This window comes from Marmota monax, unplaced genomic scaffold (assembly GCF_021218885.2).
Source record: "Marmota monax isolate L192 unplaced genomic scaffold, Marmota_monax_Labrador192_F-V1.1 WCK01_AAM20220418_F8-fsc00028, whole genome shotgun sequence".
In the NCBI taxonomy this organism is placed as follows: domain Eukaryota; kingdom Metazoa; phylum Chordata; class Mammalia; order Rodentia; family Sciuridae; genus Marmota; species Marmota monax.
Window position 1 is genome coordinate 8,738,769 of NW_026694779.1, and position 26,093 is coordinate 8,764,861.

A 26,093-nucleotide genomic window follows, 5' to 3' on the forward strand; every position below is an offset into this window, starting at 1 on the left:
CAGGCAGTTTTGTATTGAAGTCTAGAATTCAAGAGAGGTCTGCGCTGGAGATCTAAACTTTGGAATCGCGGTTGTGCAGATGACACTTAAAACCCTGAGGCTGGCGGGAGTGTGGATGGAGAAGAGTTATGAGAACTGAGCTTTGGAATCCTCAGAGGAAAATCAATAAGCAAAGAGAAGACTCTGTTTCCAGAGGGAGGCGTCATAAGCTGTGTCACATGCTGCTCACCATTCAAATAGGAGGGGGACTTAAAGTCGAGATGTTTGTAAAGGGGAGCTGAGAAATGAGGTTGTAGCTAGGGGGAAAGTAGGTCAAGATTGTGTCGTTTTGTTGAGGTGGAAGAAATTTCAGCACACTTGAATACTTGACAGGGATAATTCAGTAGAGGGAAGATATTTAATTATGCATGAAAGAGAGGGAACAATTGCTAGGGAAATATCCTAAAATAGGCAAGAAGGGATGGGATCTAGTGTACAGTTGGGGGGAACGAATTTAGGTAGGAGCAAGAATGGTTAGTCCTAGAAGCAAACGGAAGAGAGGGAAGGCAGAGGATATGGACACAAATTCAGTGCGTGGGCAGCAGTGGTGGAGAGAACATATGGACTTTCTCTGCGACTGCTTCCATTTTCCCAGTAAATAAGGAGCAAAGTCATTTGTTAGCTAAGAGTGCGAGGGAATGGGAGGAGTAGAGCAATTGGAGGAGAAAGTGCAAAATTATTCTCTTAGGAGAGGGAAGGGGATTGGATTGGGAAGTGCAATGGGATAGGTAGGCATGACTGGCCCAGATGAGGTTCGTGGACTTGAACATACAACATGAACGGTTGTAGCTTTACCCCCAGCTGTGTTTAGCTATCCAAGGGTACATTCAGAGTTGGGTGAGAGTTGGCTGTACCTAGGGTCGGGTTTTAGTGGAAAGTAGGAAAATAAGAAGGGGCCCAGGCATGGGAGCTGAGGCCCACCAAGGATGATACACCAGGAATGTAAGTTGGATAAGGAGGAAGTAAGGCATGGGAGGTTTACAGGGTAGGTAAAGAACATTGGGACCAGTGGATTGCTTGTCCTGGACTGGTACTGAGGTAGGATGGGGAAAAAAGTGGGTAGAAACGAGAAGAAAGGAAAGACAAGGAAACTATAACTTAGAATATGAAAGCCTTGTGTGACAATTCGTCATCCATTCACTCCCCAGGGCAGTTCTTTGTCCTAAGACTGAAATTTCACAAATTTCTGGGAGATCTACAAACCTTCACTCATGATCTTAAAGTTAGTGGATATTCGCTCACTTGTGAAAATTGTCATATACACTGTTAATTATCCCACTGATATATGTATTTTTAAAGTAGATTAAGCAAAAGGAGATAATGAAGGTGCTTTCTCAACATTATGAATTGACCCAAAATGGAAAAGATGTCAACCTAAGGGTTCTGAGAACTGCCCAAGCCACCAGAGACCATCTTGTGATCACCAGATGAATGTCATCCCTACATACTATTCCATGTCCACCCCTCACCAAGTTTCCTACTTATATTACATTTCAATAACATTTATCAAATCTCCTGATAGATGCAAATTAAGCTTCTGTTTATTCTCCTAATCTCATTTGGCTAAAATCTGCAGAGGTCCTGAATGTGAAGATTGTTATTCTCACATGTATTTTTGTACTTTACCACACATGCATGCATCCAGAAAAAAATACATAATGCTCTTCTGCATCTTTTGAAACATCAGGTAAATGGTGATCTGATTATATCCTTCTTCAACTTGTTTGTTTTGTTCCACATTGTATTTTGTATTATAGGGTCAAGGTATGCATTAGAAAATAAATGATGTGAGAAATTAAAAAAGAAGAACCCAGGAACTCCAAAAGCACTTGCAACTCTTAAAATGGCCTATCTACTCCTTACTTTGCTAAAGAAATCTTTGCTAAAGAAATTTCTTTATCCTTATCTGATACATGCTAAAGTTCTTTCCCATCAGTACATCAGGGACCCTGTTGTCCTGAGTCAAGGTCCCCCTATCGGCACCTCCTTGGACGCCCTCCTGTGACGTCCAAGTGTGAAGAGTTATAGTATTGAGCCTGAAGGAGAGGAGTTGGTAGATCCACCTTCCACGGTGTGATATTTGAAATTGAGTGGGGGGGAATGATAAGGTCCTGGATGATGGTGGGAGTGAGTGACTGAGGTTGGGTGGGGCACAGGTCAATGGAAGAGAGAAAGAAAGTTAAAGATGTCAGGCAGTGGAAAGCCATCAGGAATTGTGACAGAAGTAGTACTGGAGAAAGTCACAGTGAATCAAAACTTAAGATCTCCAAAAACAAAAGGGAATGATATATGAGTCTGTAGAAGCCTGTAAGGAGGATGATTATTAGTAAGTGGCAGCCAGGTATTGGGCTGTGTTATGAAGGCGGGTAGGAGGATGGTCTTTAAGTAGAACAGAGCCTTAGTCTAGCTCAGAACTTTGTTCTCTCTCTAAATGCTTTTTATCTTCCCCTACTATAAATAGAAGGTTCTTTTGGGTGAGGAAATAGGGCCACGTTCTACTTTCCGCCAGGCACAGTCAGCATGGAACATGATTTTTGTCACTTGAAAAATATAAAATTGTGGAGGAAAATTTGCTTGAAACCTCAAGCAAACCATTTAATCTTCTGAACCCGTTTCTGTGTCTGTAAATTACGATAATTATACTTCCCCTACTTCATTCAGGATTGTATGTACAATCAAATGACAAGTGAGAACGACATTGTAAGCTATATTTATATAAATGGAAGAGCTTGCTTTCACTAGCACTAACCTTTTTATTCATTTCTAATGAGTTTTGCCCCAAACAGCTTACTAAACGGATGTCTGTAGGATATTTGGGTTCATAATGTTTTTGCCCTTGTCTTCCTGTGAGATTTTTATGTAGCTCTCAGATGAAATCTCTGATGGTACCCCTGTAGCTAGCACTTCTCAAAGGTTAGTTGCACAAGAACAGATTCCATATCGGCCTTATCCCCCATTTTATTTTTAGTGCCCAACAGAATCCTCGACACATGGTAGGTGCCAAGTGAGTATTTATTGATTTACGCAACTCACCAATCAGATGGCCAACCCTTGGAGGAAGACTACCTTCCAGCCTTATTTCTAACTGTTTCCACTTTGAAATCCATGCTCCAGTCACATCAGACTCTGCATTTCCCAGAACATGACACGAGTATTTACTTCTCCATCTTGGACTATACCGCTCTAGCTACTGCAATTTCAGCCCTACTTTTTCAAGTGGCAAAATTCTACTTTTGTTTAAAGGACCAATAATAAAATAATCTGCTGGGCTCGGTGAGCCACACCTGTAATCCCAGTAACTCGGGAGGAAGAGTCAAGAAGATCAAAAATTTGAGGCCAGCCTCGGAAACTTAGTGAGAGCCTGCCTCACAATAAAAAATGTCGGAGGGGAGGGGGCTGGGGATATAGCTCAGTGATGCAGCACATCTGGATTCAATCCCCAGTACCATAAGAATTAATTAATTAATCTCCTTTTTGAAATCTTTTTATTGTCCTCATTAAAAAATCATTCATGGGGCTGGGGCTGTAGCTCAGTGGTAGAGCACTTGCTTAGCTTGTGTGAGGCTCTGGGTTCAATCCTCAGCACCACATAAAAATAAATAAATAGAATAAAGGCATTGTGAAAAAAAACTCTTTTTTTGTGGACAATTTTTAATTTTTTTTTAATTTATATATGATAGCGGCATGCATTACAATTCTTATTACACATATACAGCACAATTTTTCATATCTCTGTTGTATATAAAGTATATTCACACCAATTTGTGTCTTCATATATGTACTTTGAATAATAATGTCCATTAAATTCCACCATCATTTGCCACAGTCCAGCTGCAGCAAAATAACCGGGGGGCGGGGGGGGGGGTGACGAACAACTTGTGTACATTGATACAGCAGGAGTGGGAGCCGTTTGTTGTAGGACAGGAGGGGTATATATACATTACACACAGCTTGTCTTAATTAACATAAACTAGATACAGCAGTCAACCAATAAGGAATTTCCACACTTAACGGCTCGCTGGCGTTACTTCACAAACCACTCCCTTTGGCAAAACGCCAGGTGCCATCTTGTTTATAGACCCTAATAATCATTTCTAACCCCTCCCTTTCCCTCCAATCCCTCTGCCCTATTCCTCCCATGCTCTCCCTCCCTACCCCACCATGAATCAGTCTCCTTATATCAGAGAAAACATTTGGCATTTGGTTTTTTGGGATTGGCTAACTTCACTTAGCATTATCTTCTCCAACTCCTTCCATTTACCTGCAAAAGCCATGATTTTATTCTCTTTTATTGCTGAGTAATATTCAATTGTGTATATATGCTACATTTTTTTCTCCATTCATTCACTAAAGGGCATCTAAGTTGGATCCACATTTTAGTTACTGTGAATTGTGCTGCTATAAACATTGATGTGGCCCTGTCCCTGTAGTGTGCTGATTTTAAGTTCTTTGGGTATGGACTGAGGAGAGGGATAGCTGGGTCAAAAAAAAAAAATCATTCACAGACTGGGACCATAGCTCCGTGGTACAGCACTTGCCTCCCACATGTGATTCTCAGCTCCACATAAAAATAAATACATAAAAAGATATTGTGTCCATGTACAACTAAAAAAATCTTTTTAAAATCATTCACTATTTCTTCTCCATCATGTTATATTATAGTCATGAATATAGGTGTTTTTATTGTTGCTTTATTGGTTCTTAATGAAACAAGGTAAATCTTACTTATTCTTGTGTCCCTAATGGCTATTGCAGTACCTCAAAAATAAAACATGCCCAAGAAATGTTGGTTAGGTATATAGTTTGCAAGAAAGCTCTCTGTTGATTATTTTTCATATATTATCTTTAAAATTTTTGCAGTAGTATCCCATGATGATAATTACTATTATTATCTCTATTTTGCAGATGAGGGGAAAGACTTAAAGAGGTTATTCTTGTCCGAGGTCTTAGTAAGTGGCAGATCCACAGTTTGACCCTAGACAGTCTGACTGCAGAGCTCATACTCCTGAGAGCTTAGCGATTAAAATAAGATTTTAAAATACAGCACTCTCAACTTGAGCATCTCTGGTTCATGTTTCAAGATGCCAACTTTGCAGATCATTTTGTGAAAAACAGGATTTGCTGAAAATGTACCTTCCAGAAGCCTGCCATCTTCTCTCACATAGTACAGTTATTGCTGCCCCTCGACTGTATTTCTTTAGGCAAAATAAAGTCCCTTCTTTTAATCTCTTCTTGAAAACTTAATTTTTCAACTCCCAGAGTTACTGTGCCTCTAGAGAGAGGAGCAAAAAGAAGCAAAGCATGACAGAGGGATTGGATAATTAGAAAGAGTCCTGTATGGCTGGGTCTATTTCTGTATTCATGATTTGGTATGAAGCAGATTATTATTTTGGAAAGACATCATAATATTAACTGATTTAGGTAAGAATATTCAATGGATGCTAAAACCAATGGGTGAGAGTTTGAGGAATACAGGATATTTACGGAGTCTCAAAGCATTTTCCCACGTGGTAATTACAAAGGGTAAAAGAATAACTTCACAATAGAGAAACCTGCTGAAGAGCACCTTAAGCAAATGATGCAGTTGGCTCATGGGATGCATTTGTGTCACGTGCCTTCTGATGCAAAGCTCCAAGAGGAACCCAGCGTCAGTTCTGTGGTCCTCCTGCCAAGAGGGCATAGCTTGAATCTAATCGTGATAAAAGACCTGACAAAACCAAATTGAGAGGCATTCTATAAAACAACTGGCCTGTCCTCTTCAAAAATGACATGGTTGCAAAATATGAAGACCCAAGGACCATTCCAGATTAAAGGAAACTCAAAACGATGTGACGACTAAACCAAACATCATCTCGGATTTTTCTTTTGCCATAAACAACATTGCCAGGGAGATTGGAAAAATCTGAATAAGAGCTCTAATTAGGTAATAGTATTCTATCCTTGTTAATTGTCCTGGTTTTGTAAATTTTACTGTGGTCCTGTAAGAGAAAATTCTTACTTTTAGGAAATACACACCAAAAAATTTAAGGATAAAAAGATCTGTCCATATCTTACCCTTCAAGAGATCAGGGGAGAGAGTACGGAAAAAAAAGAGTGAGGTAAGGAAAGAGATATCTGGATAAAAAGCACCTGAGAATTCTTTGTACTATTCTTGTAGTTTTTTGGTATGTCTTTAATTATGATAATTTTTTTTTCTTTTTTGATACTGGGGATTGAACTCAAGGGCACTCGACCACTGAGCCACATCCCCAGCCCTATTTTGTATTTTATTTAGAGACAGGGTCTCACTGAGTTGCTTATCACCTCACCTTTGCTGAGGCTGGCCTTGAACTCATGATTCTCCTGCCCCAGCCTCCCAGCCGCTGGGATTAGAGGCGTGCGCCCCCCGCGCCTGGCTTATAATTTTGAATGTAAAAAGTGGAAGGCATTTGAGTCATTGAGTTTTCCCTGCTTCCCCTCATTATGAGATAAACAAAGTGACTTCATTGTTTCTAAGCCACTGTGTCTTCACACATTCATTGGGAAGTCCAAGGATGCGTGGGTTTCACTGAAATATTCTAAAAGCTTGTAACAGAGCACTGGATTTGTAACCAAGAAACTAAAATCCGAATCTCACTCCATCTCTGTGAGACCTCTGATACGCCATTTCACTTTTCCTGGCTTCAAATCGTGTCCATAATGGGAAAAGTTTGAACTAAGCAATTCTTCCATCCTTGCAGAACATTCATTTATGGTTCTCTGTTATCTTTGGGGCATTTAAATAACAATCTATTCTTCTGAATAGAATTCATGATGACTTTGTCTTATAGCAAGTTCCCCTTAAAGTAGCTAGCATCAGAGAAATTTCCACTTTTAAAATTTGTTGGTTTGTTGTAATCAAGGAGGAAAAAACCCCTAAAATATTCAACAAAAATATTCAACAAAAAGTCTTAGTGTGTGATTCGGTTTACTGTTCCTCACCTAGGAAGTTTTATAAGTTTAGGTAAACAAACTATATTAATGATGGCTGGGAATAATCGTTTTTCATCTCATAACAAATATGCTTTTCTTTCTTTCCCGAGTTCGGAATGAGCTGGTTTATTTCCAAAAGTTCTGGGCATGTGTTAGCAGCTCTCCGCCTCCCCTGAAGGCTAGAACAAATGGTCGTGTGGAAAAGGCTAGGAACATGGGGATCTCAGCCCGGCAACAGCATCACCCCGCAGCCGCTTTGCTCCTTAATATTTGGTGGAAGGTGGTTCTCAAGTCATTGCCCCCCCTCTTCCTTAAAGAGAGGTAATGAGGCTTGAACTTCTTGCCTCTCAGGAGTGTTACAGTGATGAATGGGAATGCCACTTGCAAACGGCTGGGAATCCTCTGTTGGAGAGAGATTTAAGTAACAAAGCATCCTCATCAGAGAACAGTCAGCTATTGCTACAAAGCCAGCGCCAAGGGACTGAGTCTTTTCCCATTAGCATGATCTAGAACGTGTTGTAGAAAACTTTGCATGATGAAGGAACAGATGACTTCCCTCTCCGACACTAGTTACTGTTGTCTTAGTTTTTATTTTCTTTGTAGCACTTGCAAGCTGTTCTGAACTAGTTATATGACTTATTTATTTATCCAGTTGCCCTTTAAGAACATAAGTTCAAAGAGAGTAAGAACCAAGCTTGTCTTGTTCTTCTGGTGTCCCCTGACATGTAGTAAGGCCCCAATAAAGACCTATTTAGTGATAAATGAATGAACTATAAAATCCATAATACAATCTTGCTATTCCTTTATGGTACAACTTCAATTTGTGGAGATACTTATAATTGCTCATTAGCATTTGAATTTCCAGAGCCAAATAGCAATTTCCCACAAATGTGTGTTGTTGTTTTTTTTTTAAATGTCACCTGTGGACCACAAATAAAGAAGTTTGCACGTGATGCTTAAAAAGTGATATCTCACATCAACGTGAACCTCCTAAGAAACTTCAGTATATTACCTGGTTGCAGTGAAGTGGATAACGAAGACTGTGAATTCTTTTCGGGCTTGGAATGTAATTTATCGTTTTATTTTTCTCGTGAACACCCTCTCACATCTTGTTGGGTTCCACTGCTATAAAAAAGGTATCAGTTTTATGTAAAAAAAAAATGAAATAAATGCTAGAGGCTTATACTACTGAAGGCAGAAAGTGGTCAAAGATAACCTTCACACTTCCTCTGTCTGTAATTGATTTTCATGTCCACAAAAGTTTAAAAGATGAGGCAATTTGTGAGTTACATCTTCAAAGAGCCACCTGTGAGGATTGGGTTCAGCCTCTTTTGTGCCGGAGTGGCACAGTCTGATGATCTGGAGCATTTCCTGAAATGGGTAGGGGGATGGATGGAGTCTCTCTCCTACTGATGGTATCTGTTCTTTAATAAGGTAGCAGAATGTTATAACTTGGATCTGGAATGTCCCCCAAAGGCTCATGTGTTGAAGGCTTGGTCACCAGTACAGCAATGCTCAGAGATGGAGCTTGGGGGAAGTAATTGGATTATTGGGGATTAATACATTGGTGGGTTCATAATTTAAAACACTATTGGGACGTGTTACAAACTATAGGAGAGGGAACCTAGTTGCAGGGAGTGGGTCCTTGGAGCATACTCTTGGGGACTATGTCTTGTCTCCTGACCCCCTTTCTCCCTTTCTCTCTCTTTGCTTCCTTTGGCTGCCATGAGGTGAGTAGCTCTGCTCCACCATGCCTTTTGGCCATGATGCCTGAAAGCAATGGAGTCTGCTAACCACAGACTGAAACCTTTGAAATCACGAGCCAAAATAAATCTTTGCTTCTTTACGTTGTTTTTGCCAGGTCTTTTGTCATAGCCAGAAAAGCTAATATGTGGACACTGGGAAATAGTCTTTGTTCTGGAAAGCTGTGCTTATGTGTGCATATGTATTTTCTGTGAGAATTCTAGGCGAGTATTTCTTTGCTTATGGTCATGGTATTGCTACTTTGACCTTCCTGAAGACTGACATTGATGGTCATCCTCATTATTCAGAATCCTTCCCTGGCACCCCTAATCTTGCAGAATGAAGTCTCAAGCCTTCAAACCAGCACTTACTTTCCCTCATAAACCAATTCCACCACAGCATTGCAGTTTATAAACATAGGTTCTGGGGCTAAATACCTGGTTCTGCATCTTGGGTGACCTTGAACAAACTGCTTAACCTTCTAAGCCTCCTGTTCCCTCCTGTGTAAAATGGAAAAACAAAAACAATGAAATTTGTCTCATGGGCCTATTTTGAAGATTATAAATTAAATTATGCATATAACACACTCACCATTGTGCCTAGGACATTTCTGAGGCTCAATAAAGATTTGTTATTTTTACCACCTCTCTCCTGACCTACCAACGGAGTTATTTACTGTAGTAAGTGCTTTTGCATACTCCATAATTTACATTTCCTTTAGACTTTTTTGCCTTGTGCTCACTCTCCCAAGTTCAATTTTTTTTTCTGTTTTCTGAGGCCCTGCTGCAGTGTTGCCTCATCTATAAATCCTACAAAAATAATTCCTTCCTTTTCTGCTCTCCACAGTTCTAAGTGATTGCTCCTTTCTCTAAATTCCCTGAAGGCTTGTTCTGAGGTGAAAGTGGCAGCCACTTGAACTGAGAACACTCTTCTGGTTGCCCACTTAGGTGGCTGAGATCTGGAGAAGGTTTCACTCTTTCCGATGAATCTCTGGGAGGAGGCGATGTCAACCCCTTTACCCTGCTGCTTGCCCTGACCAATAAACAGAATGACCCGTGATCAGATGCCGCACATAGTAGATGCTCAATAAATATTTATTCAGTGAAAGGACCTTCCTGTGGTTACCACACGTATACCTCCATCAGAAGACCTAGTTTGATTCTAAATTGAAAGTTCTCTGAAAATGTGGATAGTAAGGTTCAAAGGACCCTCTGAGCTTTTTTTTGTCTGGGATGATAAATTCATTATGTGAGATAAATTTTGACAACTTATAAATTGAAGTTGATTTCAGGGATCCTGTATGTGGGAACTGAATCTTTTAAAACCACTAGTTCTCTTGTCCCTGACAGCCATCATTTTCACTTGTGACAGAGATTCAAAATTATTTCATAGGAAGCAGAGTGTTCTGGCATTTGAAAGGATTATGATGGATCATTTCTATCTTGCCATCATCTCCCCTCACAAGATGGCAGGAAAAAGATGAAATATGCCATATTTTGAAAAAATGTCCCTTTCAAGAACAGAAATGGGCTGTTGGGGTGGTGTAACTTGTGGTCCAGAATGATAGATCTCGGCAAGGTGTAGGGAAAGAGAAAGCAGAAAAGAACTTTCCACACACGTCATAGGAACTCACAGCAAGTTCACCGTAGCCAGAATTATATGGGAACACAGATGATTCTCCCTCAGGACTGAGAGGATAATAAGGCTTGAACAATCTTCCTGATGGTGAAGGGTCAGAACATTTGGGGAGAAAGCTTAAGTTTTCCTAGGTCTAAAATTCAAAACCGAGTTCTAGTTTCAGCTTTTCCATTTGGTGGTTGGGAGAGCTTAACCAAGTTGTTCTCTTCCCCTGGCCTCAATTTCTTCCTCTGCAAAAGCATTGTGTTAAACTAAATGATGCATTAAGGTTCTTCTGACTTTTTTGGCCTCAATGAGACACCATACAGTAAGTGAAGAAAGCAGAACTCGCCTCGTACATCATGAAGAGTATGCCACACTCAGGGTTCATAGGGACAGCCAGCGGGGTGTGTCCTTCCAGCCAGGCATCCCATGAGCACAATTATGGACTTCATTGTCCCCCCCACCAATGAAAATCCAGAACCCCCACCTCAGAATGTTTCTGTTATGCCCCTTTTTTAGTATTTTATTTAAAGACAGGGTCTCACTGAGTTGCTTAGATCCTCGCTAAATTGCTGAGGCTGGCTCTGAACTCACCATCCTCCTGCCTCAGCCTCCACAGCCCCTGGAATTACAAGCATGCGCTAATTCACCCACCTGGAAATAGGGTCTTAAATAGCCTCACATGATGGCAATGCAGAGAACAAGCAGCAAAGATGCAGAAATTTTGACTCTACTGAGTTAGAAAAGATAAGCAATTTAATGGTTTTGTTGTTGCTTGTTTTTTGGAGGAACAGGCCAGGAATACAGCTGAGAATTGAATTAGCCAACCATTTCCATGGTGATGTTGGCCACTCCAGACCCTGTTAGCTGTTTGCTGATCTCCTCGATGAATAATCAAGGATGTTCAAACCTACCATAGGAAAATGTCCCAAGTTCATGGACAGAACTTCTACGCTGGGTGTCTCTTTTCGTATTCCCTGGGGAACTAGCCAGGTCAACTTCAAGGAAAATTGCAGGACTGGGGCTCTCAGAGTCCAACCCTCTTCCTCGACCCTTCCCAGGCTGACTTTAAGTTCTTTTCATTCCCCAGTATGGATGTGGCCTAGAGATGAGAACCTACGTGAAGTTAGGAACAATTGTAGGAATTACAGCTTTGCTCACAGAAAATGGGAAAAGGGAAACTGAGACACAAAAGACCCCTTTAAAAGGCTCTTCTTTCAGCAAACTTGCAAGAAGTTGTCATTTCTCAACTCCTACCAGCATCTCTTGTTCTGGGGCTTTTAGGGAAGAGAGAGAGAGAGAGAGATGTCTGCCACTCTACCCTAAGCAATAGTTTCTGCAGCAGTTGCATAGTTTTATTTTCATTTCTCTCCTAATGTCATTATTTTTTTCCAAACTACCTCCCTTCACCTGGCCATTGGTGGTTGTAAGACATCAGAGAGATTGTGTGTTAATTCCTGCTAATCAGCCGCAAACTGCAAGTTTTGTTGGAGTCAAAAAAGGCAGCTGAAGTATTTTGAATAAGGCTTCTAGAGTTTGGGGAATGGTGAGTGTACCCCACAGATCCATAAAGAATACATACTTATCTGCATGGGGACGATGTGTGATGGCCGAATCTATCGGGAGTTGCAATATGCTCAGAAAATGTAAGCCGTTTTGTCATGTGTTCAGAATAGCACCTTGGGGGACGGAACAGAAATCCAAGCAATCCCAGATCATCACAAGTGGTTCAGCCCAAGCAGATGTCCTGGGTTGAATGATTCCTACAAACTTGGAATGAAGGCAAAAATTTCCCAAGCCTCAAAATGGAAGCAAAAAGAAGAAAACTCAAGAAATGCAATCTGTTCCCCAAATCAACCAAATACCAACTTGCTCTCTGCATCAGTCCAAAAATTTATTACCAGACACAACAACATCTAACCAGAAGATACATTTGCTTCTGGCAACAGTTTGTGGTTCACTCTGAAGTCCAAGTTGTGAATAACTTCATTCATTCGACAAACCTCTCTTTAACTTTTGGATGGTCTAGTATTTTTCATTGTCTGCAAAGTGCCTGATTCAATTTAGGTGGCTAATGGGAAGGTAACTATAATTTATGTTGTCTGTCTGGTGACTTGGACTGTAATTAAGATATCTGTAGGATGGTCATTTGGATCTTTCACCAGACAGAAGTAATAATTCAGAGCATGGGTAGGTGGAATCTGAAAACAGGTTTGGACAAATCTCCCAGAGATAAAAATACCGTGGAGTGTTAGGTCCACAATGCAAACTGGTTAAGAGTTGACCTGGGGAAGAGAGAGAGAGAGATTTCTGTCAATCTCTGCTTGCTGTCATAAATTTGTTACCAGGAATTAATCTAATATAAAAATCCAAAGAAAATCCCTGCAGGGACACCAAGACAATCAAGTTTGTATTCAGAACTATTAGTTTGTGCTACAAGGCCTTCAATTTGTTCTTTTGGAAAAGGGAGTGCAAAATATAAGTTTGGGGGTAGCTATACTCCAGTATGGCTTTCCCAGTTAAAGGTCTTGTTGATTACAATGCTTTTGTTTTTTTAAGTTTTGTCTAAGCAAGTGAACTGGAACTTATATTTAGTAGTCAAAGGAGTCAAATAGTTAATTTGGGTTTAAAACTCCACATTATCAATATTGATTTTCCAAAGATGCACTTCCTAATTTCTCAACACCAGACACCAGAGGAAACCTAGACTAACTTCAAGCCACTGACTGGGATAGACTGAGGCAATTAGGGCCATCTCACATCTGTTTATTGCTTGTGTCTTACATATAACCACAGCTGAGATTCCATATTGAGTCCCCCCAGGCTCAGAAAGGTTTATCAAGCGGCTCATGCAAGCTTCTCTTATCTCACCAGGAAAGCACTCCACCAGTGATTATGTTGAATAGCTTTTAAAAAAAAATTAAATTGGAAGGAAAACTTTATCTGGGACCATGGATGCCTCATTTCACCTGGCTCTCTTGCTCATCTTTACACAAGAACTTGCTAAAACTTCTATCTCAGCTTCTTCTTCAGTGATTCTGTTTTTAATAGCCCCTTCCCCTTCTGCAAAATGCTTTCTCAATCCCCAGGTCTTCTTGGAGGCCCTCTTTCGTGCCCTTGGAAACCCTATGATCAGTGTTGACATGGATCCTAAATGTTCCACACAGGTCCGTAAGGTAAAGGCTTGGTCACCACCCATGGTGCCATAGGGAGGTAAAGGAACCTCTGAGAGGTCAGGCCTCATGGAAGAAAGCTAGGTGACTGGAGGCATGCCCTTGAAGGGGAAATCCAGACCCTGGCCTGGTCCTCTCTCCCTTGATTCCTGGCTGCCACGAGGTGAGCAGTTTTGCTTCTTCACTTGCTCCCTGCCTTGATGTTCTTCTGCCTCATCACAGGCCCAAAACAACAGAGCCAAGTGACTTCGGACTCAATAGAATCTTTGCAACTGTGAACCTCTCCTCCTCATAAGTAACCCATCTCTCAGGTATTTTGTCACAGTCATGGAAAGCTGACACATAAGGGTAATTTGTTCCCTCTGCCTAGATACCCTCCCTCTGTGCATTTCCTTGTGGAACTTTTACCTTATCTTTTAATTCTGAGCTCAAGTAATAAGATTTGATCTCTGACCACCCCCAAACCAACCGAGGCTCTCCTTCCTGGTGTCTTCATGTCATTTTATCCTCTTGGTGGATGTCCATCTTCCTCCATGACTGCACCATTGATAATATAAGCAGCATAGGCTTTTATTTATGGCTCCCAGTCTTGACATGGAAGACATATCTCCAAAAGAAGGAGTTGTTTAATGACTGCATATCCATAAGATTGATGACTATATACAGCCTTTAATATCATGCTTTCCAAGAGAATTTAGTGATATAAAAAATGCTTGCTTCTTGCATGATAGAAAAATGTATACAAAACCATATGTACCAGGATTTTAATTCTATATTCATACAGGTGACGTTTTACAATTATGTGTATATACAAATATAAATATGCAGAGGGAGAAAAGACTACACGCAAATCATTTTATTTATTTCTTCTTTTCTTCCTTGTCCTAGAATGAGATGCTATTTTTGTTAATATATACCTTTCTCTGTGCTTTATATATTACTGTTAAAAGAATACATGTTTAAATGAATAGCTGATAGGAACCACCTGATGATACGGGGAACACACTGAAGGCAGTCAGAATAAAATTGGGTGAAGTATTGTTCATGAGGACGTGGCGCTCTAACAAGAGAAGCTCACAGTAGCCTTCTTTTAATAGTTTCATCAGCACACGAGACATTTAAACTAATTTGCCTCCAGAAGATAGAACAGCATATATTTTACAAGTAAGGGCTACTGAGATCACAAAGATGTGGGAGTTAGCCATAAAACTCTTCACTAACAGTTCCCTAGTGAGTTGATGATCCCAGCATCCCAACCCCTGGAATTTTGCAGAGTAGACATGACTTAGGGCCTCAGAACAAGTCTTTGCACCTGATGAGATGATGTGGCATAGCTTCAAAAAGCAGATCAGAGAAATGATTAAAAATGAGACTAACCTTAATGGTTTAAGCAGAAAAAAACAACATAGCATTTCCCCCCTCTTCACTTACCAATGACATTAAATACCACGTTAACAAAACTTCTTGTGAGAAGGCCCCTGAGATCATGGAAACTACTCTTTCCCTGGCTGCCCACTGAAGAAGTAAATCAATATCCTAAAGGAGAGGGCCCGGTTAGCACTCTGGGTGCAACTTTCCAGAGGATTCCACAGGACTATTACCAAGCGTTCTGCACAGCCCTGGTGAATGCCTACTGCTCAATTTATGGAGCCTACTCTTACTCCCACCTACCCATTTTATTTTTATTAATTTCAATCTGATTACTATTTTTTTTCTTCTGCAGCTTCGGTTTCTTCCAATTGTTTGTATGAAGTTGGCATCTCAAGCTTTTTAGAGTTGTCCTTGCTGTGACTTCTATATGCTTGTCACTTGCCTTCACTGGGAATTGGTTCCAGGACCCCTGGGGGATACCAGAGTCTGAAGATACTCAGTTCCCTCACATAAAACGGCCCGCTGTTCACATAGAACCCAGGACATCCCCCTCCACATTAAATCACCTCTAGGTGACTTGTAAAACCTAAAGCAATGCATATGCTATTAAAGAAATGTTTGTTATGTCATGTTGTTTAGGGAACAATGACAAGAAAAGCCGGTATATGTCCTGCACATGTTTTAGTCAGGTTTTTAGCTGCTGTGACAAAAAGACCTGACAAGAGAACTTTTAGAGGAGGAAAAGCTTATTTGGTGCTCATGGTGTTAGAGGTCTCAGTGCACAGACACCCAGCTCCATTGCTCTGGGCCCTAAGTGAGGCAGAACATCATGGTGGAAGACTATGGTGGAGGAAAATGGCTTTGATATGGCAATCAGAAAGCAGAGAGACACTGAAGACTAGGGACAATATATATATATATATACACCCCAAAGGCACACCCCCAGTGATCTCCCTTCTCCAGCCATACACTACCTGCCTACAGTTACCCCCCCCCCCCAGTTAATCACTTTTAGGGGATTAATGTACTGGTTAGGTTAAGACTCTCATAACCCAATCATTTCCTCTAAACTTTTTTTTTTTTTGCTTTGATTCAAACATGAGCTTTTGGGGTGGGGGGACACCTAATATCTAAGCCATAACAGTACAGAAACATTAAAAAAATACAGGTTGATCTTCCCTAATCTAAAAATCTGACCAAAACTGTTTGAGCACTGTATCAGTGCTGAAAAGTGTCATGAGCACTTACATAATGCTCAACAATTTTTGGATTCGGGTACATTTTGGATTCCAGATCAGGGATGTTTAACCAGTAAACAAATTTTCCAAAAATCTAAAAAACAAACAAACAAAAGCTTTGCAACCTGCAACCTTTCTAAGTATTTCCCATTAGCGAGACTGAACCTGTATCTTCAATCCACGGATGGTTCAATCCACAAATACAGAATGAGTGGATGCAGAGGACTCACTGTATTGACCTCAGCTCTGAGTCTTAAATGAGACCCTGGGCTCAGTGCTGGGAAGTGCCCTTCCCCCACTCTCCCTGTCTCAAGTGCTAAATGTGCTTCGGAGATATGCATCCACACTCCTGATCTAGCTGTAGCTCGTGGATCATTCTGTGGTTAAAAATCTGCAAGTCGCAGTCACATGATCTGAGTGTCTGTCCCAGTTCTGTTTCTCACCAGCTGTATGACTCCAGGCATATCGCTCTGCCCTGGGGGGCAGATTACCCACTATTCACTGATGTCGGGACAATACAGGTACCATCTCCTGGAGGAAGTGATGGATCTCCTGGAGGAGTCAGTGTCAGTGACCCAGGGGAAGCTCCTGGCACAGGACTAAATACACAGTACATGTTTCTCTTTTTCTTTCATTAAGTCCTTGCTTAAAAACAACAACAAAAAACCCCAAATCACACAGTCCTGGCAGCAGGGACATGGCTGTCCTTTTTCCTCATGCCACAAGGTCTTCTGTGGACATTGGAGAGACATGCTAATATGCAGGCAGATACATTGAAATGCCACCTTATTAATTCAGGACACCCCCCTTATTAGGGATTCTTGATCACTCTGTCAGGGTCCAGGCTGAAATTCATTTTGTCAGTCTAACCTTATGAGAGAAAGTGAAAGGCCAAGGTGGATGGGGCATAGCTTCAAAAAGCAGATCCGAGAAATGATTAAAATGAGACTAACCTTAATGGTTTAAGAAGAAAAAAAACCCAATTTATGTCCAGAGATACTTTCATGAGGTACATGACACGGGCTTTGCTTCCTCTTAGGCAGCATATAACTGACAAGATGGGGTACATTGCAAGGGCAATTACATTTCCCTTTTAAAATAATCTCCATCATTTTAATGTCTTTTGACAGCTCCGAGACTTCTTTTTTGGTGTGTGTTGGGGGGCATAGGATTGGCTAAAGAGAAATATACCAGCAAACTCCACCAATCCATGATTAGGCAGGAGCCGTTTGGTTGATCTGGGTGTTTCCAGGATGTCAGATACCACCCTTGGAACTGCTCAATTATGTGGGTTTCATATTCTCCTGTTTAAGTTTTGGAGTTTGTCATTAGTTTTATGTAAGTTGTCCCTTTCTCCTAAGGGACAAATGAGTTTTGAATTTCCTCCAATTAAAAAAAAAAAAAGCTTTAAACATTTTAATTTTACAAGTGTGTAACAGGGATGGGCATGGGGCAGTTGAAGAGTAGAATTAAAATTTAGCCTGGTGGAAACCCAGATCTCAGCATAGAGTGTTTCCTAAAGGAGAGAAAAAATTCAAGACAAGAAGAAAGCCTTCAGTGTCCCTCCTGCAACTGTGCATTTGCTCTTTCCCCAGGTGCCTAGTGACCCCCAGTATTTGCCCTTCAATAGAAGCTCCTCCTTCCACCTGGGTGGAGGGAGAGAAAACTGGGAGCTTGGGGATCCCATGATGGACACCTTCTTACAGAGTTGCATGGTGCCAGGCAAATACTTCTATGGGTCTTAGTTTTCTTATCTGTAAGTTGGAAAAGAATAATATACAATTCACCAAACTTTTTCAGGATTAAATTAAACCCCTATTTTCCTCTGAGATATCAGCGGCCCAATGCTATGCACTTTCTATTAGTACTATCAAGTCTCTGAGGTGTTCTACAATGTAAGAAACCCTTTAGTTCCGTTAACCAGCAAGGATAAAAATCATTAGTTCCCCCACCAGCTCCTTATTTTCACCATGTACCTTAAATTCCCAGTTTAACTGATTGAGAGGAGCTGATTATTGGTGGGGGAGAGGCAACGGAGAAATCATTTCCACCCCAGATTAGATCAAGTCCTGCAGAGGTGAGGTTCATTTGAGAGTAACAAATCAAATGGTGATTCTAAATCTGAGCTTGAAAGAAACATTTTCTCCCAGATAATTCCTTTTGAATTAAAAGATTTTTTTTTTAAGGAAAGAATAAAGTCTATTTGCAAGCAGGGTAAGAGTGAAAGAAGTAAGGTGAAGAGAGTAAGGTGAATTTTCAATTGTACTTAGAATTCATCCGAAGGAGTTAAATTCTCCTTTTCAGTGAACAGAAAGACAGAAAGTGGTTTTTCCCAGAAAAGTGTTAGAAGTACAAAATGCTTCCCCCCACCCCATGGTGAAAACAGGAAGAAAAGAAAATGCTTTGAAAAATGAAAAGAGATAGATAGCCAACAGCAAGCAAAGGGGGTAACTGTGGTGTTATTAGCAAATAAATGAATGAATGAATAAATACACAAAATGACAGAAAATATGGATTTTGATATTGCTTGCAAAAGAATTGAAGACGATTCCTTTTTTGCCAGTCACAGAACCCTAAGTAGAAACACTGATAATCATGCATTTTTAAAATTCATGGCATTAATTTGATTTGTCATTAATTAGATGAGCAAATTAGGGAATGCCTGTTTTAGGGAAATGTTCCGAAAATAACCTTGTAAAATCAGGTTAGAGACACACTGTATGCCCTCAGAGCAACGGGGAGTAAGAGGGAAAATGTGAAATTAGAATGTGATCTATAATAGCCACTTCACTGGTAAAGGTGATGGCACCTCCATTATCAATCAGGACCTAGTCTGATGTCTAATTTCACTGCCTGTCTAACTGATCAAATTAAATTACATACAAATGAGGAAATACTCAGCTGGGGGAAAAAGAGCTATGCCATCTTGCTTTCTATTGAGTGAAATCTGACCCATTATCAAGGGCAGGGGGAAAAAGGCTTCAATACTTTTTCAAAGTAAAAAAATAAATAAATAAATAAACAACAACAACAAAAATTTTCCCAACTGACCTGGCAAAGAATATCGTTGGCAAAAACATTTGGAATTCCTTGTGCTTGCTATGTACTCAGAATGGAGCATGGCTGAACTGTTTTACTTCAGTTATTTCACCAAAGTTCCCATGCCCATTCCGTGCCAGGTTCCAATCATTGCTTTGTGGGTAAATGGTGCCTCCTCCTGACAGCTGCAAGCTGCTGTGGGTCTCATTTTCAGTGCTGCTTGCTTTCACCACTTTCAGATGTATCAGAGCTGTTGATAGATGGTTTACTACTCTGCAGATGTTTGAAAACAAGACTCACCCAGCAGGAAATGCTTCCTGGTTGCATCCAAAGCATCTCCACTTCTGTTTCCCACATGTACTTGGCAGTACCAGCAAGGCAGACAGTTCCCTGGTCCTCTGCACTACCCTTTGTGCTGAAAGTCATCCTGAATCAACAGGAATTGAGGGTGTGCTGCATTTTTAAAGCAGGGGCAGCACAGGTTGTTCAGAGCTGAGGAGCCCTGCACAGGAGTCTACAAGGCTGCTGGGCCTGAAGCAATCAGTGGGGTACAGAGTTCTCAAAGGGCAGGAGGACCTGACCTGGATCAGGGGCAAACCCTCCTTGGGCCTCAGTTTTTCTTATCAACAGACGAAGGCTGTGGGAAAGGATGCTTCTAGCTCAGGTACTCACTGTTTTCCTGTTGCAGCTTGCTTGTTTCAGCATCTGAAGTTCCCTCCCCACTTCTTTTAGAAATATAAAGAAATGACTCCCCCCTTACCCCCCACCCCTAGGATTGAACCCAGGGCCTGGTGCATGCTAGGTAAATGCACTACCACTGAGCTACACCCCCAGCTCCCTAATATTTATATATATTTTTTAATGATTCACAAAACAAAGAACTTGGCAAAGACCGGAGGCTCTCAGCCTGCCTCATCTGGACTTTCTTTCTGCCCCCTTGTCCTTTCTCTGGCCCCTCTGGCACCTGCTTCATCTTGGTCCCTTTTGACAGTCTCATCACTCCTGATGTGACAGTGTGTCCGTGTCAGAGCTGCCATCTGGGATAGCCTTTCTTTATGTCTCTGCCTCGTCCATTTCAATTTTCAAATGGCTCTTTTGTCCTCTACCTATGCTTTCAAATTCCCTTCCCCGCTCCTCCCTTCCTGGCCTTCCTCCTAAACCTAGCTCCTGTTCTCAGCTTCACACTGGCGTTTCCTGGGTGATCTTGACACACTCAACTCTGCCCAACTATATATGTGTGTATTGGATGAAAAATGTCCACCGTACAGAAGTTGTTCTGTTTTCTCTCCATCATTTACTTGTCTCAGCAGATATCGCCACACTGATTCACAGACTCATGTGAGTCTAAGCATACAGATGGCTGTTAAGAGGGATACAGAAATACACTTGAAAGAGTCCATGGCTCCATGCTTCACACTTGGAAGGAGAATGTGGAGACTGTAAAAAATAAATCAGGTCTTAACCCTTACAGAAAAGGAATGACAAATCCAAAGTATCCGTGTGTGTGTGTGTGTGTGTGTGTGAGAGAGAGAGAGAGAGAGAGAGAGAGAGAGAGAGAGAGATTGTTTAGGTATGCATGGGGTATAGTAATACAGCTTCTTTCTTTAATATGAACACCTTCCCATTTGATTCTGGTCAGTAATATTTAAAATATAGAAACACTTATCATTAGAATATCTGAATTAAAATAGTTATTTCTTCATGTACAAAAAGAATTCAAAACATTTTAGGGCCTAGCTTTTTAAGAGACATCATGTGACAGCTGATTTATTTCATTTGTTGTTTCATGGATGTGAAAAATATATCATTACCACTGTGGCTGGTAAGAACTATAAACGATACGTTATTGCAAGTGTTCTAAAAAATCAGAACAAAACTAATTTATTATAGTTCTGTCTTCATTTGTACACCACAGGTTGGTGAGTTCAACACAACAAAATTATCTCTTCTTTTAAAAGTGTCTACTAAAGATAAAAAGAATAAGGTAACAATTAACATGTAGTTTGTTACATTAAAAAATCTGATATACATATTTCTATTGCCTGTTAGCTTTTTCTAAGCCTCTTTAACTATTACAAAAAAAAAAGAGGAAAAATGAAAGAGAAGTGGTCGTTGAAAGGCAAACATTCAATTCAGTTGATACAACATTACAGTACAGTCAACTAAAGTCATTCAAGGAAGGTAGCGAGTCTAGTCAGCTTCTTGGGTTAAAGTCTGTAAACCAGATTGCTACAAAAGGTTCAATGCTGCTTCAAAACTGTATATTAATTACCTTTTTTTGAAGGATGCGGAACTTCCTACTGATGGCTTCAGAAGAAGGGGTCATGCTATTGGTCAAAGCACAGGGGAACCCCGACCTGTCATTAATCATTTTATTGAGCACTGTAGTTAGGATAGCATTATTGAGTTTAGCACAACAACTAAAATAAAATAATAATAATAATAATAATATAATAATAATAATCATAATAATGATAAGAATAAAAACCAAACACAAACTGGAAGCCGAGAGTTGCTGCCAGCCGTGTGGAACCCTTGCGATACGCTATACTAAAAAAATTTGAAATATCCACCTGTCCTCTCCACTCTGCCACAAACTAGCAAAGTCAAAAATACAAAAGTCTTCAACTGGTTACTTTTGCAGAATAAAGCAAAAACGTCTTTGTGCTCCTTACTACCAGAAGCAAAATATCCACTGAGTTACCACATGTAGTAGCTTCTGGATGTGTCGACCTGGGTTGGCTTGGCCTCTGCCGAACCGTCCTTGTCTTTCTCGCTGTCACCTTCCCAGAGGTTAATGAGCGGTGGGTACAGCTCGTTCAGGGGGATGGAAGAGGTTTTTTGCATATACTTTTTTAGGGAATGGTGGTAGTTTTTCCTCTTAAATCTCTTGGCGATGTACACAGCCATGGATGCGAGGCTAATGACGGCGAACATGGACCCCATGACCGCGGCGAGGGCTGTGCTGGTTTCTTGGTCAGAGATGTCCAGGGCAAAGGCAGCAGTTTTGGTTGTGACGTTGACACATGACTTTTGAGTCTGCTGGTGAATGTTGGACACGGTGAGGCATACTTCATAATCGGTAGATGGCTGCAGATGGGTCAGGTTGTATTCATGAACATCTACCGGGACCCTGGCCGTGTATGTGATGTGGGGGTTGTCGATCTTCATGGTGGCTGACGACCATTTTAAATTTGATGTCATGACATTGGAGTTGACCTTCCAAGACACTAAGATGGAATGAGATTCCGTCTGCTTGACATAGATTTTCAGCACCTGGGTACCATCCAGAAGGGTTCCGTTGACCTTGATGGTGGCCACCCGAGTGTCTGCCCCTTGGACATTCTGGGCAACACACGTGTATCTTCCTGAGTCTTCGATCTGTATATTAGCTATCTCCAAGGTACCTTCACTGCTTAGCTTGTACTTTTCCGAAAGCGTATCCACCGTTATTTTATTTCCAATGGGAGTGACCCAGTAGATTTCAGGTTCTGGCTCAGCCATGGCCCGACAGTCTAGAAAAACTGTAGTGCCAATCTCCATGTTTAAATGATTTGGGAATGTGTCGTGAGAGATCATTGGCAGGCACTGTTCACTTGAATCCTGGATTAAAACTTCCTTCACCTGCTGCCCTCTGTATTCGGGGGGCATGGCACAGAACATGGATAAAGGCTCCATGAAGCGGATGTTGGTTTTGTTGGAGTTAATCCAGTGGATGACACAGTCACACCTCAAGGGATTGCTGTGGATACTGATCTCCCGCAGATTGGGAAGGGACTCTACCGTCTTTTGGTAAACGGCATTCAAAGCATTGTTGTTCAGCATCAAGCTTTCCAGGGCGGGAACGCTTCGGAAAGCCAAGCGGTGGATGTAAGACAATTTGGGGTTATTGGTGGCTTCTAGCTTTGTGAGTTCTGGTAGGTTATCCAGGGCATAGCGGTCCATGGAAACAAGTTCCCCCATATTGTTTATCCCTAGTTCTTTTAACCGGAGCATGTTTTTGAAGTCCCCTTCTTGGATTTTGTGGATGGGATTTTTGTTGAGGTCTAAGAATTTCAAATTGGGGACTTTTTGCAGGGCGAGTTGAGGGACTTTGACCAGTTTGTTATCATAAAAAGACAGGCTCTCGAGGCTATCCAGGCCCACCAAGGCGTTTCCAGGGATATCCGTGAGATACATTCCTGCCAAAACTAAGCTTCTCAAGTTTGAGAGGGGTTTAAAGTTCATATCCAAAATTCCAATCACAGGGTTTTCCCCAATCATCAGAATTTCCAGGTTAGGTGTCGAATCAAACCAGCGACTATCAATGACCTTCAACTTGTTGGAATTCAGGTGGAGCCTTAGAAGATTTTTTAAGCCTGAAAAGGCGTTAGCAGAGATAGTGCTGATCTGGTTGTGGTTGATGTAGAGTTCCTGGAGGTTGCTGAGGTCTTGCAGACAGTAATCAGTCATCTCTGTGATCTGATTTTCCTCCAAATGCAGAGTAGTGAGCTGAGTCAAGTTCGCCAGCCCTACCTCCTTAATATTGGTAAAGTTGTTTTGGGAGAAATCTAGCTCAGTCAAGTTGAACAGCTGTTGAAGTTCATCTACCGTCTTCGCGATGTTATTGCTCTGTAAGAGAAGCACTTGTGTGTCACTAGAAAGGTTGCTAGGAATCCTCGTGAGGCGGAGATCATTACAGTCGACGGTGGTGGCTTCTCTGTAGGTGGACTGCGGGGTAAACCAGGGACGAATTTCACAGACACAGAGCTGTGGACACTCACTATTCTGTACGGAAGACTCCGTGAAGGATGTCACTAGCAAGCCCAGCACCAGTTGGCAAGCAGCTGCTACCAGGCTCACCCCAGCCATGCTGGCTTGCCGAACAAGCTCAAGTCTCAGCACTGGGGAGTGAGTTTTAACAAAATGGGAACTCTATCTGTTGACACGGAGCAGAAAATGTAAACATTCGAGCAGTCTCGGTTGAGATGTAGAGAATGCCAGAGTCCAAAGGGATGATGTTCTGGACTTTTCAAAAGGCAGAAAGCAATTTGGAGTCTTTCAGCTGTGTCTCTCAATTCCAGGCATGCGCACAGCTTCACATCCAAGTGACTTCAGCCAAGAGTCTGGAACTGTGTCTGAAAAGTAGATTAGGAAAGGTGTTATGCTTGTTCCACTACTTTCTGCATTAGAGCCTTCCTTTTATTTACTAAAAAGGCATAGTCACAATTCTAATAAGAAGAAATGTTTAAATGCTTTCAAATAGGCAAATAAGCTTTAAAACATCAGGATACTCACTATATCCCTCTCACTATACTAAAAGCAGTTAATGTTCCTTCACTTTTACAATTGGGAGTGCATGTACTACTGGACCAAATTGTTAAACACACACACACACACACCACACACACACACACACTGATTCAGAATACCTAGAAAAGCTTGTAGATGTCATTTCTTTTAAAATAAAAGATGACTTTAGAAATTGCATATATTTAGGGCTCTAAAAAGCAAAAAGTTCATCCCTACTAAAAGCGAAATACAAATGGCAGTTTATTAGAGACTCAATGCATTTTTAATTAATTACAGCTTAATTAATACCTCATTTGTTTCCAGAAATTTTCTTTTTTAAGTGGTACACTCTGTAGAAAGGTACCAGTCAAAACTTTTCTAGATCAATTTATTTTTATGTAAAAAGTTAATCTAACACAACTATGAAAGGAAGATATTAGTTTTTTTTTTTTTTTAACATTCTAATAGTCACATTGGATTGTGACTGAGTAAATAAAAAGAACTCTATGGTCCCATACTACTAGTCTTCATTAAAAACACAAATATTGAGCCAAGGATGGTGGTGCATGCTTGAAATCCCAGTGGCTCAGAAAGCTGAGGCAGGAAGACTTCAAGTTCGAGGCCAGCTTCTGCAATTTAGCAAGATGCTATCTCAAAATCAGAACATAATAAAAAGGGGGGGGGGCTGGAGATATAGTTCAGTGGTAGAGCAGATGTGGGTTCAATCCCCAGACCACCCTATACAAAAACAAACAAAAAACAAAAAATCTTCCACAAATATTACATTTATACATAAAAATATTATCTCAGATGCACAGTTTTATTAATCTCATGAAAATGTCACTGGCCATATGATATTTGTGGACCATGAATATATTACTCAATATTTTGAAGTCTTAGTTTCTTCAATTTATATAGTAGGGTTGATCATAAAAGTACCTCTCTCATAGGATTACTGAGAGAATTAAAGAATCTATGTCAAGCTTTTAGCACGGTGACTGGCACATAGTAAATGCTCACTGAAGTTAACTACATTCATTATTTATTACCATATTATTTATCTTATCCATTTTGGTTTTTGGTAAGTAGTAATTGTCAAAGGACAAGTAAGAGAAGAAAAGCCAAGGACACGTGATCTATTGACCATCATCTATTGGTTTTAATAAGATCTTCTGAGATCAGATATATATGCTGACTGGCTTATACAGATGATATTACTGGTTGATGGTTCCAGTTTTCTGGATTCTACTCAGGTATAAAAAGCTATTATGGATTTCATGTTAGTCTTCCTTTCCTAAGATTCAGCCCATTACTTGCTAATTATTAAAAGTAGGGTTATATATGTTTCCTTATACTTCTCATAATCAACCTCAGCTTTGAGTACTGAGGGAATTTCAGTGACTAGTGGTTTCTAGAAATTCAATAAGACAGTGCAAATATTGTGCTTCAAGCCTGGTGTTCAACACAGAGTGGACTCTCAGTTCACGTTAGCACTTCATGTTATATCGGTTTACTTTTAAAATCATAGTTATTCTTGTGATTGTCCAAAAAAATGTAATAATACAAAGAGTGAGTACTGAAAGATATATCCTACAAACTTTTTGTTGCTTTACGGAATATAGAAACCATGTTCCTGGTCTCACAAAAT

General features: G+C 40.7%; 1 protein-coding gene across 1 annotated transcript in view; it reads right to left on the bottom strand.

The window, feature by feature from the left end:
* Positions 1-20,756: 20,756 nt before the first annotated feature.
* Positions 20,757-26,093, bottom strand: part of Lrrn1 (leucine rich repeat neuronal 1) — a 37,739-nt gene continuing 32,402 nt past the window's right edge. The window contains exon 2 of the mRNA XM_046425491.2: positions 20,757-24,291. Coding sequence (XP_046281447.1) covers positions 21,875-24,025 — 2,151 coding nt within the window. The 5' untranslated portion in view covers positions 24,026-24,291 and the 3' untranslated portion in view covers positions 20,757-21,874. The remainder of the gene's footprint in view (positions 24,292-26,093) is intronic.